A 13,770-nucleotide genomic window follows, 5' to 3' on the forward strand; every position below is an offset into this window, starting at 1 on the left:
ACTGCCTTCTAGGGTTTCTAGTCATGTCTTCTGAGTATGTCATCGCGCTTCTGAGTATGTCATGTCTAATTACAACATCTTTCGTAAAGTTAAAATTGCTTGAGTAGAAAGTAGCCGTTTTGAATTTGTTTGAAAAATTCAGGTGTTACCCGTGCATTAATCTGCTAACAACACAAATAGATGGCATTACATGAGTGATTTATTTTCCTTGCTGGTGATTAAAAGTCTTGAATATTTGGGGGCACTTTAGTTTATGGGCCGCGGAATCTAGCATTGAGACCTACAAAGATCGATAGAGGAGATCAAGACGAGATCAACCATGTATAACATTGTTGTCGATTTCCAAGGATTAGCTGAAAAGACATGATGGAAAGTTTAAAATTTTTATATCAATTTTTATTTTTAATAATTTTTTATGGCTACAATATGTTTAAAACAAGTGCAATCTTATGTAAAAATTGACGAGGAATCCAATGAAACTAATTTTAGGTTCGTAACTTTAGTAGTTTTTGAGATATTGCAAAAAATGTGCAAAAAAGTGCAATTTTTTGTTTAAAAGCGGTGAATCTGTTTGCATGGTGATTGATAGGTATTTCAAACTATTGGATTCAGTAGAATGCTAAATTCTGAAGAAAAAATGTCCAGTCACTTGATAGCCTAAACTCAAAAATTGTTCGAGATATTTGGGAAAATAAAAAAAATTGCACACTTGATACCCTTCAATTCTCATATTTAATTTTTTTTTTACTACTTTTAGTGACCACTATATTGGCTAAATCTCATTGCGATTTTTGCAGGGAATTCATTAAAATAGATTTGAGGTTAGAAAACTTTACAGATTATTAAGATATTTGGAAAAAATACAAGAAAATGTAGTATTTTAGCTTTAGTAGAGTTCAATATGTTTGCATAGGCATAGTGCAGACCGATAATGAGGATCACATTTTATTCAGCTTCCAATGCAATTTAGAAGCTTTAAAAGATTGTAAAAATAATTGAATCAAATCAAGCTTTTCCTAACCTATACTTTTTCCCAATGTAAGCTTTTCCTAACCCAAGCTTTCCCTAACCTAAGCTTATCCCAATCTTACCTTTTTTCCTAACCTTAGATTTTTCCTAATCTAAGCTTCTCCCAACCTAAGCTTCCCCTAACCTAAGCTTTTCTCAAATGTAGCTTCCCCGAACCTAAGCTTTTACTAATCTAAGCTTTACCTAACCTAAGTCCAGACCCAGCCTTCTCTTACTTAAGCTTTTCATAACCTAAACTTTTTCTAATCTGAGCTTTTCCTAACCCAAGCTTTTCCCAACTTGAGCTTTTCCCAGACCCTTTTAAACAAAAAATTTGCACTTTTTCGCACATTTTTTGCAATATCTGAAAAACTACTGAAGTTACGAACCTAATATTAGTTTCATTGGATTCCTCGTCAAATTTTACATAAGATTGCACTAGTTTTAAACATATTGTAGCCATAAAAAAATTATTAAAAATAAAAATTGATATAAACATTTTAAACTTTCCACCATGTTTTTTCAGCTAATCCTTAGAAATCGACAACAATGTTACCTATACATGGTTGATCTCGACTTGATCTCCTCTATCGATCTATGTAGGTCTCAATGCTAGATTCCGCGGCCCATATACTAAAGTGCAGCAGAATATTTTTTTTCAATTATTAGTATAAAGATTTCAAAAATGATAAAAATAAGCCTATCAAAATACTCGGTAAGAATCTTGGTTGTGAATCTTTACGCAAAGTTTTAAGTTAAGCCCCACCTCTATTCATGAACGCGCTAGATAACCATTTTAAAGAAACAGAAAGCAGTAGAGGAGTGCAAATCCTAGTCGGGGACATAAACAGTGACACCCTGAACAATACTCCAGGCTCGCTAGAAGAAAAATACATTGACATTTTGAATGAATCAGGATTGACAGCCTGTATAGATAAGGTTACCAGACCAGGTTAAGGTTACAAGTATCTGGGCATAACATTTGATCGCGCCCTCAGCTGGGGTCCCCATGTACAACTTGTCAAAAAGCGACTTAGAAGGCTACTATATGCTTTCTCTCAGCTAAGCCAAGTTTTAAGTAAAAATCATTGCAAGTCGGTGTACTTTGCTTATGTTCAGTCCATCATTCAATATGGCATTCTTATTTGGGGGGGACTGCCTGCTACCCTTTTGGAGCCACTTGCGGTGTCGCAGCGGCAAATAATCAAAACTATCCTTAAGAAAGAGTACCGCTATCCAACCATTCATTTATTCACTGAATTTCCGGTGCTGAACATAAGACAACTCCACATAAAATCTTTATTAATTTATCTCAGAAACAATAATTAAAATACCATTTTACCAGAAATAATTCATACTTATCCAAAAAGATACAGAGTAAACTATGGCTTTGCGACGCCCCAAATGGTCCACGGGCTTGAGTTGAGAACACCTTTCTACCTAGCCCAAATGGTACACAGGAACTTACCTTTTGAGATAAGGAATATGCAGGAATGCAGTGTTACTGTATACAAACGAAGGATTGAGAGGTGGCTGTACTGTATGGGCTGGGAAATGACAGAAAGTCTGCTTCGGTCAGTATACTTGCATTGAATTAATCTTTGTTTATTTCCCGGAATTCTTCTTTTTCTTGACTCTATCAGTGAGAATCTTAATACTCCTTCTTCTTCTAATGTAATAAATCGGCACCTTTGTACTGATATCATTTGAGGATCCGCCGACCACTGTTCCTACATAATATATCTTCAATTTCTTTATTTTTCTTTCCCCATTTTTTTTATTTTTTTCAAGTTTTAAAAATATTATTAACATGTTGTTGCTGAGAAAAATTCAATATGTTTTGATATTATTACTTTTATTAAATTTCTTAATGGAATAATAAAACACTAAGTGCTAAGAGCTCGACTGCATCATTTATAAGATATATTCGACAACTTGCCAGCTATGAACAATATTTCACCAACGGAAAAATCAAACTAAAACCATCGGTTTACTATTGGTCACAATGTTATTTTCTAGTTAGCTACAAACTCGTGAATTAAAATGGCATAAAGCAAAATATCTATTGAACAAAAACAGTGGCTACAGTCGAGACATCGTTTCAATAGCATCACAGTTGTAATGTAACTAATAATTAAAAAAAGACTTAAAAATACATAATAATAGTATATAAATCCCGACATTATTAAAACGTTATTTACAATTAAACAATCATGATTATTGTTTTTACGACTTTATCGATTTAACATAATGACAAGATTGCTGGGACCATTTACATACAATATTATTCATAACAAAGTCAATTATACTTATTCTACAATGATAGATCACGATCTATTGGGAGAACTATTCACGATATTTATTATAATATAGAGTTATTCATAGAAAGACATCTGACATTTTGTTCTCCAGCAACAAAACTGCCAGTCAGCTAGGTGGGGGATGGTGACGAGTATGATTACAGCGCTATAGAAACAGTTCTCTTCTACTTAAAATGCCCCTCAGTGACGTCATCACATTCATCAACATCATAATCTCCACTCACAAGAGTTTTATAGTTGTTGTTAGGTCGTTCCACAAGCATACAAGATAACACTTGTTCCCAAAGAATCACTAGAGGAGCACTATCAACGTCTAGTTCGCAGAACAATTTCCAGTTACAACATAAAGTGCAAAATTTCTAAAGCAATAACAACCACAAAAATAATTAAATGCAAATATATTAAATATTTTTAATCGATGATCTTTACTTTAATTAAATATTAACAAATTTAAAGAGGGTTTCCATTTTTTGATAATTTATCAATTTTTTAGTGAAAACTGGAATTTTCAAACATTACACTTGAAATTTAACCAAACATTAATATGGGAAAACTGTAGTAGATACGATACCTTTACAACTATAAAATCATTTGCAATAACACAATCGTAAAAATAACTATAATAATAACTCATTTAGAAAATCAATCAATACTAAGCTTAAACAATTTATCAAATATTAAAATGTAGTAGAAATTAAACCAACAATATCGAGTAGTAAGCAATATTAATCTAGGTTTGAGGTAACAATTGTATTTTCTTGTACTTGACTTAACACAACACTATTATAATTATTTTCAGTTTGCAACTACTATAATTTATTTAGGCTCCCAGAGTGGGGGGGAATGCTGAAGGAAGGGGAGGATGTGGAAAGAAGTAAGTTTGTTAGATCAAGGTGGCCGTGAACATTGATGAGCAATCAACCTCCTACCACCTTTGAAGACTGATGATTAGGAAGTGTGGAGAAAAGGGACAGATAGATAAATAGATAGAAAGAGATAAGCGCCAAGAACGACAATAATTTACGACAGCCAAATTGTTTTATATATGAACACATCGATCGACTTTCTCCGTCTCGGTTAATTTAGCTTACATTAATTATTGTTAATAGTTCAATAGATAACAGCATGCAGACTAATATACAGTTCAATTCGCTCGTTAAAATTGAGTAACAGTTAAAAGACAGTAGTTATCATAATAATACCTTCCGATTCGACCAAACAGATTATATCACAATACAATACACCGTCTTCCCTTCCAATCATAATTTCAACAATTATCATTTTTACATACAACATTACTATTGTTTGACTCTTAATCCACCGAATAGCTAGATTATAATATCATTGACAGTCACTCTTAACAATAATATCATTTCTCCAATACACCTCAATCTGTTCAAGGGTCGGTTTGATTTTATTATAATTAGTTAGGTTTTATTACTACTGTTTTCGATTGAGATCATCTTAAATGTTTTCTAAGAGCGTACGCGAAAAAATCAATGATTAATATCAAAGCGCAATAAAAATAAGTTTCTCGACAGAACAAATTACCATCAAACTAAAGATTTCATACCTTTATAATAAACATACGGAAGACCGATCCACATAATATCAGCATGCATATAATATATATTATATAATCGATCATAAGACACAAACGCCTGTGTTAGTTGAAATGGAGTTAATAAAAGCAAATTTATTAACTAAATGGAACTCGAAAAATTATCACAGTGATATGGCAAAGAAGAATAAAAAAGCCCGTTTAGAAATCGAACTAGCTATGAAGCCAACACAAAAAGGAACTGAAAACATAATGTTCTGATTGCAGAGATCTAAGTATGATCGAAATATCAAGCATGCAACATCGCGATTGAATTTGGAAAATTATTAGAACGAGATACATTATCTTATAGGTTATGCTTATACAGTAGGATTAAAATCAACTTGAACTTTGGAATCCAATGGAAGAGAAATTGAACAAACTTCTAACATGATTACTTGTGTGGCAGATGAAAAGCAAACATTTTTGAAGTATAACATCCTAAATGGAATAATTTATTCTATGATATCACAAAGATGTAATCAGTAGTTGGAAAGAATTAATGGAGTTGGCGACCAGTAGCCGTATTTAATAAATTTTCCAAAATTCTGTTCAAGTAGTGATTCTGTATAAAAACGGGATTAAATTAATTTTTCACTCAAAGAAACGTAAATATGAACTTCACATGTATAATTTTAATGAAATAACGCTGATGTCTACGATGTAAGTTCCAATGATAACAAAAAAATATTCATACTACACCTCGAATCGAGGAGAAATTATAACTGTTTTCAATGATTAATGCAATATAATTTTCATATCATGGGATTCCCAAGTTTTATACAAACACAAAACAAATTAGATAGAGTGGGCACGAAAATATTGAAAACGATTCTCTCTTCTGCAATAACACATCATTGATGAACATCTTGTGTAAAAAACTACTGAGATCACAAAAAAATATCAAGAGATTTTTTGGAAGAGAAGAAGATAATACAAATAATAAATACTCGCTTTTAAGTAATTTTCGTAATTCGTTTCTAACATAAATTGTTTCAATGATAAGCGCAACCCGAAATGCAACGCGACTCAACTCAACACACTCTCAAAGTGAAACAGCTTCTTTAATAGTAGACCAGCACATACACACATAACACACGCACGCACGCACGCACACACCCTTCGAATATCAGTTACACATTTATATTGGTCCATCAATAAATATATGCAAATACAATATCTTAATAAACCGTAATGTACATTTTATAAAAATAGGACAATTTTCAGTTGTTGTTTTCCAAGTATTTTAGGTATCTAGTGATTGATTGTTTTTGTTGTTTATCGCTTCATGGTGTTACGGAACATAATTAAACACAGATGTGGGGTTGTATATATTAACTATAGTAGTAGATGAGGAGAAGATTCAGTTTGTGTACTGTCTCGCGCACTCGCTCTTTTTGATTGATTTTGGTACGATTGAGGAGAGAGAGAGAGAGTGAGAGAGAGGCGGTGACGGTCGGGTCACGCGCCCTTGCGGACAGTTTTGGAAACGCGCACTGCGGCTGCGGCTTTAGGACTGCGGCTGCGGCTTTAGGACTGCTTTCAGCTCTGTTTGACGCGCTTGCGGGGCGGTCCGATGGGTGGTATCTGTTGGGTGGCTAGCGCGCGAAACGCCTCTGCTATTAGGTGCGGATGCGACGTGATCATCGACTTCCAGCCCTGCGTGTCCATCACTTCGGTCGCGTGCCTAAAACACAAACCACAAATCTATGATAAATTTAAACTCAAATCAGAACCAGTTTATTTCCTTCAGATGCAGGCCCGGTTTCTAGGACACTTATTAAATCTAATGAACCATTAAACCTACTGATTTAATGGTTCATTAGATTTAATAAGTGTCCTAGAAATCGGGCCTTAGACATAAGTACAAAGAAAGATGTACATTTAAACCCTGAGTTGAAGAGGAGTTTAAATTGAGGAGATACACAGTTGAATGCAATAAAAGAATCTATCTTACAATTTTTAAGAAAAATCATTGTTCATATTCATGATTACTTTGTAAATGCTTATTCATATTTCATACTAAAGCAATAAGAAACATTTTCAAAAAAATGAAAATTTATTCATATTTTATATAAACAATAAAAAAAGACGAGCTATCAAAAATCATAATACCAATACCAAGCTAGAATTTAGCAAACGGTACCACATTCTCATCAAAGAGATTATTAAAACCTGAGAAACACCATCAATAAGCAAAACTATAGAATACAAATCTATAGAACTAATAAAAAATTAGAATATCAACTAGTTTAAACTGTTATTTCTGTAACAGCTTTTCAATAATCATCAATTTATTTTGAATGTTTCTTAGTCAAAAGCATAATTATTGTATGTAGTGTGAATTCTTGTTTACTATAAATCCAGTACTTAGTTGCTAGGCATGAGTCGTGCTTCATAATAATAATAATAGTTGGCCTCACATCTCCCATTGCAGCCAACCCGTTCCACCACATGGTGCCAAATAAATAGTAAGTAGTATGCTTAGGCATTTTTGTGTAATAGAACGGCACATGGCCTATTATATTGCAGCTGATAATTTGGAACTCATTTCACTTGAGTATGTTTTTACATTGATCGAATTTTGAAAGTTTTGGGTGCTTCAAAGAAATCAATTTGATTAGACAATTTATTGCCAACTTCAATACATCTCTCCAAAGGGAAGGTACAGCGTGAAATTGATGGTAGTGCCTCAAATTTCGTGGAGCAACAACGACTCCAACTCCTCGATCACCAGCTTCCACTTGCCCATGAAGACAATTTATACAAGAACATGACTTCAAATTTGGTTCTTCTCCATTTCAGAAATTCAAATGTTACAGACTCGTAGAATTGACTGTGAGAGTTCCTCCATGTCTGACATATGTAAGTGCAAGATGCTTCTTTGAACAGATTCAATTGCCTTAGATTTACATAATCTATAAATAAACGGTGTTGAAGAATATTTTTATTGGATAATCTGTTCTTGGATAAACTATTCTTCATTATTACGAATAATACACCGTTTATAGATTATGTACATCTAAGGAAATTGAATCTGTTCAAAGAAGAATTGTGCATCTTGCACTTATGTCAGACATGGAGGAACTCTCACAGTCAATTCTGTTATATTGGATAATCTGAATGTTAGTCTTATATTGATAATACTGTAATACTGACGTGTTGATAAAGTCGATAGCCTGCGCCTTGAGCTGATCGGCGCTGTGCAGGTCGGCGAGTATGAGTATGTCGGCAGCGTTGTGTACTGTCTCGCGCACTCGCTCTTTTTGATTGATTTTGGTACGATTGAGGAGAGAGAGAGAGTGAGAGAGACGCGGTGACGGTCGGGTCACGCGCCCTTGCGGACAGTTTTGGAAACGCGCACTGCGGCTGCGGCTTTAGGACTGCGGCTGCGGCTTTAGGACTGCTTTCAGCTCTGTTTGACGCGCTTGCGGGGCGGTCCGATGGGTGGTATCTGTTGGGTGGCTAGCGCGCGAAACGCCTCTGCTATTAGGTGCGGATGCGACGTGATCATCGACTTCCAGCCCTGCGTGTCCATCACTTCGGTCGCGTGCCTAAAACAAAACAAAAAATCTATGATAAATTTAAACTCAAATCAGAACCAGTTTATTTCCTTTAGATCCAGGCCCGGTTTCTAGGACACTTATTAAATCTAATGGACCATTAAACCTATTGATTTAATGGTTCATTAGATTTAATAAGTGTCTTAGGAAGTTGGCCTTAGACATAAGTACAAAGAAAGATGTACATTTAAACCCTGAGATGAAGAGGAGTTGATACACAGTTGAATGCAATAAAAGAATCTATCTTACAATTTGTAAGAAAAATCGTTGTTCATATTCATGATTACTCTGTAAATGCTTATTCATATTTCATACTAAAGTAATAAGAAACATTTTCAAAAAAATGAAAATTTATTCATATTTTATATAAACAATAAAAAAAGACGAGCTATCAAAAATCATAATACCAATACCAAGTTAAAATTTAGCAAACGGTACCACATTCTCATCATAGAGATTATTAAAACCTGAGAAACACCATCAATAAGCAAAACTATAGAATACAAATCCATAGAACTAATAAAAAATTAGAATATCAACTAGTTTAAACTGTTATTTCTGTAACAGCTTTTCAATAATCATCAATTTATTTTGAATGTTTCTTAGTCAAAAGCATGATTGTATGTAGTGTGAATTCTTGTTTACTATAAATCCAGTACTTAGTTGCTAGGCATGAGTCGTGCTTCATAATAATAATAATAGTTGGCCTCCACATCTCCCATTGCAGCCAACCCGTTCCACCACATGGTGCCAAATAAATAGTAAGTAGTATGCTTAGGCATTTTTGTGTAATAGAACGGCACATGGCTTTGGTATATTGCAGCTGTCGAAAAATAATTTGGAACTCATTTCACTTGAGTATGTTTTTACATTGATCGAATTTTGAAAGTTTTGGGTGCTTCAAAGAAGTCAATTTGATTAGACAATTCATTGTCAATTCAATACATCTCTCCAAAGGGAAGGTACAGCGTGAAATTGATGGTAGTGCCTCAAAATTCGTGGAGGAACAACGACTCCAACTCCTCGATCACCAGCTTTCACTTGCCCATGAAGACAATTATATAAGAACATCACATCAAATTTGGCTCTTCTCCATTTCAGAAATTCAAATGTTACGGACTCGTAGAATTGACGGTGAGGGGTTCCTCCATGTCTGACATAAGTGCAAGATGCTTCTTTGAACAGATTCAATTTCCTTAGATGTACATAATCTATCTATAAACGGTGTAGAAGAATATTTTTATTGGATAATCTGTTCTTGGATAAACTATTCTTCATTATTACGAATAATACACCGTTTATAGATTATGTACATCTAAGGAAATTGAATCTGTTCAAAGAAGAATTGTGCATCTTGCACTTAAGTCAGACATGGAGGAACTCTCACAGTCAATTCTGTTATATTGGATAATCTGAATGTTAATCTTATATTGAAAACACTGTAATACTGACGTGTTGATAAAGTCGATAGCCTGCGCCTTGAGCTGATCAGCGCTGTGCAGGTCGGCGAGTATGAGTATGTCGGCGGCATTGTCGATAGCCAGCGACGTGCACAGTGCCTCCTCGCACATGACCTTGAGCCGGTCAAGGGCGTACTTGTCGGCTGCCGCCAGCAGGTCGTCGGCCATTTTGTCGAGGTTGGCCGCGCGGCCCGTGTAGATGAACCGCAGCATCTCTCGCAGCACCTCGCACTCCACATCGCTGATCGCCACTCGGTTCTGTTTGCGCTCCTCCATCTCGTGCTCGAACATCGCCGCGAACACTGGCGAGCGCGCTGCAAACACACAACAAACACGTTAACAACACTCTCATACAACACATAGATAATGACAACGTGTTCTCGTTCATATATTCACACTATTTCACTTCAAATCCTAACCTCACTTTTTGAACGTATAGGAGCTCAAGTTGCACGTCTCTTGGCGACTCGACATGCTGGTCGCCAAGTGACGTGAGACTTGAGTTTCCTATATGAACAATAGAGTGAGGTTAAGATTTGAAGTGAAATAGAATAGAATAGAAACTAGAAACCGTTCAAATTTGTTGAAAAGTGGTAAGATTTCTTATTTATACAATTTGAAACTCATGTAGGTATGAGCACTGACATTGAATTTACATTTTCAGGCTGATTGTGCATTCTGTCCAAAATAGAACGAATTTCAGACTTGAAGCCGATATACATTCGAATAATACTAGAGGGAGAGAAAACTTTGCAACTCAGCCTCATAGAAAACTATTTGAGAGGAATCCTAGCTATGTGGGGTGCAAATTTTGTAATAGACTTCCACGCTTTTTAAAACTATCATCCACTAACAGTGAATTGAGAAAATTCAAGGCAGACCTTTATAGATTCTTAATTGAAAAAGCGTATTACTCGGTGGATGAGTTTCTTGAAAACCAACCATGATGACCATTATATAAGTAATGTAAATTTATATATATATATTTGTTCTGACTGACTTTTTATATTGCTAAGAAATTTTATAATTGACGCATTCATGTACAATTTATGTAGGTATGCCTGAATAAAGATGATTGAGTGATTGATTGAAGGAAGGGCTATTCATGGGAATAGACTATTTTCTTTTGTAGAAGTATTATTAATGTAACAGAAAGTACTATTGACTAGAATGTATCGTATTTCACATTATTTACAACAGTACAGTTCTCAACAGTACACTTAAAGTTCGGAGTTCTAAATTAAGCTCGGACGCGTTTCTTAGTCCCAACTTCATCGTACTTTCAGAATCAAGGTACTTACTATACTCTGGGATGGTATATTGATAATTTTGATGAAGAAGGGACCAGTGCCTTGAAATACCTCTGAACTTGACTTGACATTCAAGCACTGTACAGTTGTTAAAGTAAGCATCTAATAGGATTGAATATATCCAACTTTTATGAATGAGTCCAATTATTGCATTGAATGAAACTACTGGTAATTGTATTGAATGAATGTAGAGTAGTATGATGCTGACCGGCTAGTATGGCTTTGTGTGCCTGGAACTCTCGGCCGCTGACACTGAGCGTGACGTCACTGAACTTCTGCACTTCGAACAGCTGACCCAGGTCGTCGGGTAGTCGACATTCGGGCACTTTGAACTGCACGGCATTCGATTGCCCCGAAATGTTCACACTGTCTGCCACCACGCTTACCTACAAACACACATAAAATTAATTATCAAGATTGATTCAATATATACATGGGATTTATAGTGACCTATTCACAAAAAAAAAAAACAGTTTTGTACTTTTTGAGAGCAGCACCTCTGTTCACTTTTAAATATGATTGCCTTAAAATCACTTCACTTATATGGGCTACTTTATTCAAATTAATAAAAACAATATAAAACTTGTAGTACCCTTTTTATTTATCAATGCCTTGTTTTTCATTTCCTAGTTATAATTACTGGATACATTATGTAAGGAATTCAATAGATAGAATGATTTTTTTTTACTATAAGAGAGTTTCTAGGGTCTGCAGCAACTCCTCCATGCGTACAGGGAAGCTTCCCTTGCATGAGAGTATTTATTGTCAAGACAATTAAATGTATATAATATTCATAATTGTATTAGTTTTATAATTATTAGTTTATGCTCTAGATGATTAAGTATTATTTTGTATGCATTGTTTTTGGCAATAAAATTTATTATTATTATTATTATTAGAATACTACAGAGAGAGAAAACTTTGCAACTCAGCCTCATAGGAGAAGGCTTTTTGAGAGGAGTCCTAGCTATGCGGGGTGCAAATTTAACACGCATTTTAAAACTATCATCCACTAACAGTGAATTGAGAAAAGGCTGACCTTTATAAATTCTTAATTGAAAAAGCGTATTACTCGGTGGATGGGTTTCTTGAAAACGAACTATGATGACCATTATATAAGTAATGTAAATTTATATATATATGTTCTGACTGACTTTTTATATTGCTAAGAAATTTTATAATTGACGCATTCATGTACAATATATGTATGTCTGAATAAAGATGATTGATTGAAGGAAGGGCTATTCATGGGAATAGACTATTTTCTTTTGTAGAAGTATTATTAATGTTACAGAAAGTACTATTGACTAGAATGTATCGTATTTCACATTATTTACAACAGTACAGTTCTCCAAGTTGGAGCTCTAAGTTGAGTTCGGTCGCGTTTCTTAGTCCCAACTTTATCGTACTTTCAGAATCAAGGTACTTACTGTACTCTGGGATGGTATATTGATAATTTTGATGAAGAAGGGACCAGTGCCTTGAAATACATCTGAACTTGACTTGGCATTCAAGCACTGAACAGTTGTTAAAGTAAGCATCTAATGGGATTGAATATATTCAACTTTTATGAATGAATCTAATTGCATTGAATGAAACTACTAGTAATTGTATTGAATGAATGTAAAGTAGTATGATGCTGACCGGCTAGTATGGCTTTGTGTGCCTGGAACTCTCGGCCGCTGACACTGAGCGTGACGTCACTGAATTTCTGCACTTCGAACAGCTGACCCAGGTCGTCGGGTAGTCGACATTCGGGCACTTTGAACTGCACCGCATTCGATTGCCCCGAAATGTTTACACTATCTGCCACCACGCTTACCTACAAACACACATAACATTAATTATCAAAATTGATGTAGGATATACATGGGATTTATAGTGACCTATTCACGAAAGAATCCAGTATTAAATATGATTGCCTTAAAATCACTCCACTTATATGGGCTACTTTATTCAAATTAATAAAAACAATATAAAACTTGTAGTACCCTTTTTATTTAAAACATTTTAAAACTTTAAAACATTTCAGCGACTAGTTTCGACCTACTTTGGCCGGCCATTTTCAAGTAAAAAGCAAAAGTACTGGATAAGCATTAGTATCAACTTGTTTAATTTTGCTTTTCAACTTGAAAATGGTCAAAGTAGATGCTTATCTAGTATCAACTTGTTTATTTTTGCATTTTAACTTGAAAATGGCCGGCCAAAGTAGGTCGAAACTAGTTGTTGAAATGTTTCAAAGTTTTAAAAAGTTTTAAATAAAAAGGGTACTACAAGTTTTATATTGTTTCTATTAATGATATTTTCAGTGATTAAACTATTTAAACTATTAAAGATTCATAATCCCATCTTGTGAAAAGCACACTGATTATTGTATAAAATTTACTTTTTGTTTGATACCTCAAAATTGTTATTGTATTATAATTAAGTTGACTCAACTAGAGAGCGAGACATCCCTCATCACAGGTTTAGCCTAAAGAGGGATGACTGTGGTTTTTTGTGTTACAT

At 34.5% G+C, this 13,770-nt stretch overlaps 1 protein-coding gene and 1 long non-coding RNA gene across 9 annotated transcripts in view; both read right to left on the reverse strand.

The window, feature by feature from the left end:
* Nucleotides 1-2,853: 2,853 nt before the first annotated feature.
* Nucleotides 2,854-8,170, reverse strand: LOC120352738. Its single transcript, XR_005572078.1, has 2 exons — nucleotides 8,089-8,170; nucleotides 2,854-6,616 (listed from the first exon to the last, which is right to left on the reverse strand). It is a non-coding gene; the product is annotated as an uncharacterized LOC120352738 (long non-coding RNA).
* Nucleotide 8,171: 1 nt separating this feature from the next.
* Nucleotides 8,172-13,770, reverse strand: part of LOC111044877 (protein roadkill) — a 193,730-nt gene continuing 188,131 nt past the window's right edge. For 2 of the 8 annotated variants that reach the window (XM_039434741.1, XM_039434739.1), the window contains 3 exons: nucleotides 11,471-11,648; nucleotides 9,945-10,266; nucleotides 8,175-8,483 (listed from right to left, as the gene is read on the reverse strand). In XM_039434741.1, coding sequence (XP_039290675.1) covers nucleotides 8,339-8,483; nucleotides 9,945-10,266; nucleotides 11,471-11,648 — 645 coding nt within the window. In that variant the 3' untranslated portion in view covers nucleotides 8,175-8,338. Of the gene's footprint in view, nucleotides 8,484-9,944; nucleotides 10,267-11,470; nucleotides 11,649-12,906; nucleotides 13,085-13,770 lie in introns of all 8 variants that reach the window. The other 6 variants (XM_039434742.1, XM_039434743.1, XM_039434737.1 and 3 more) reach the window with 5 other exon arrangements.

The sequence above is a fragment of the Nilaparvata lugens genome, chromosome 8 (genome assembly GCF_014356525.2).
Source record: "Nilaparvata lugens isolate BPH chromosome 8, ASM1435652v1, whole genome shotgun sequence".
Classification (NCBI taxonomy): domain Eukaryota; kingdom Metazoa; phylum Arthropoda; class Insecta; order Hemiptera; family Delphacidae; genus Nilaparvata; species Nilaparvata lugens.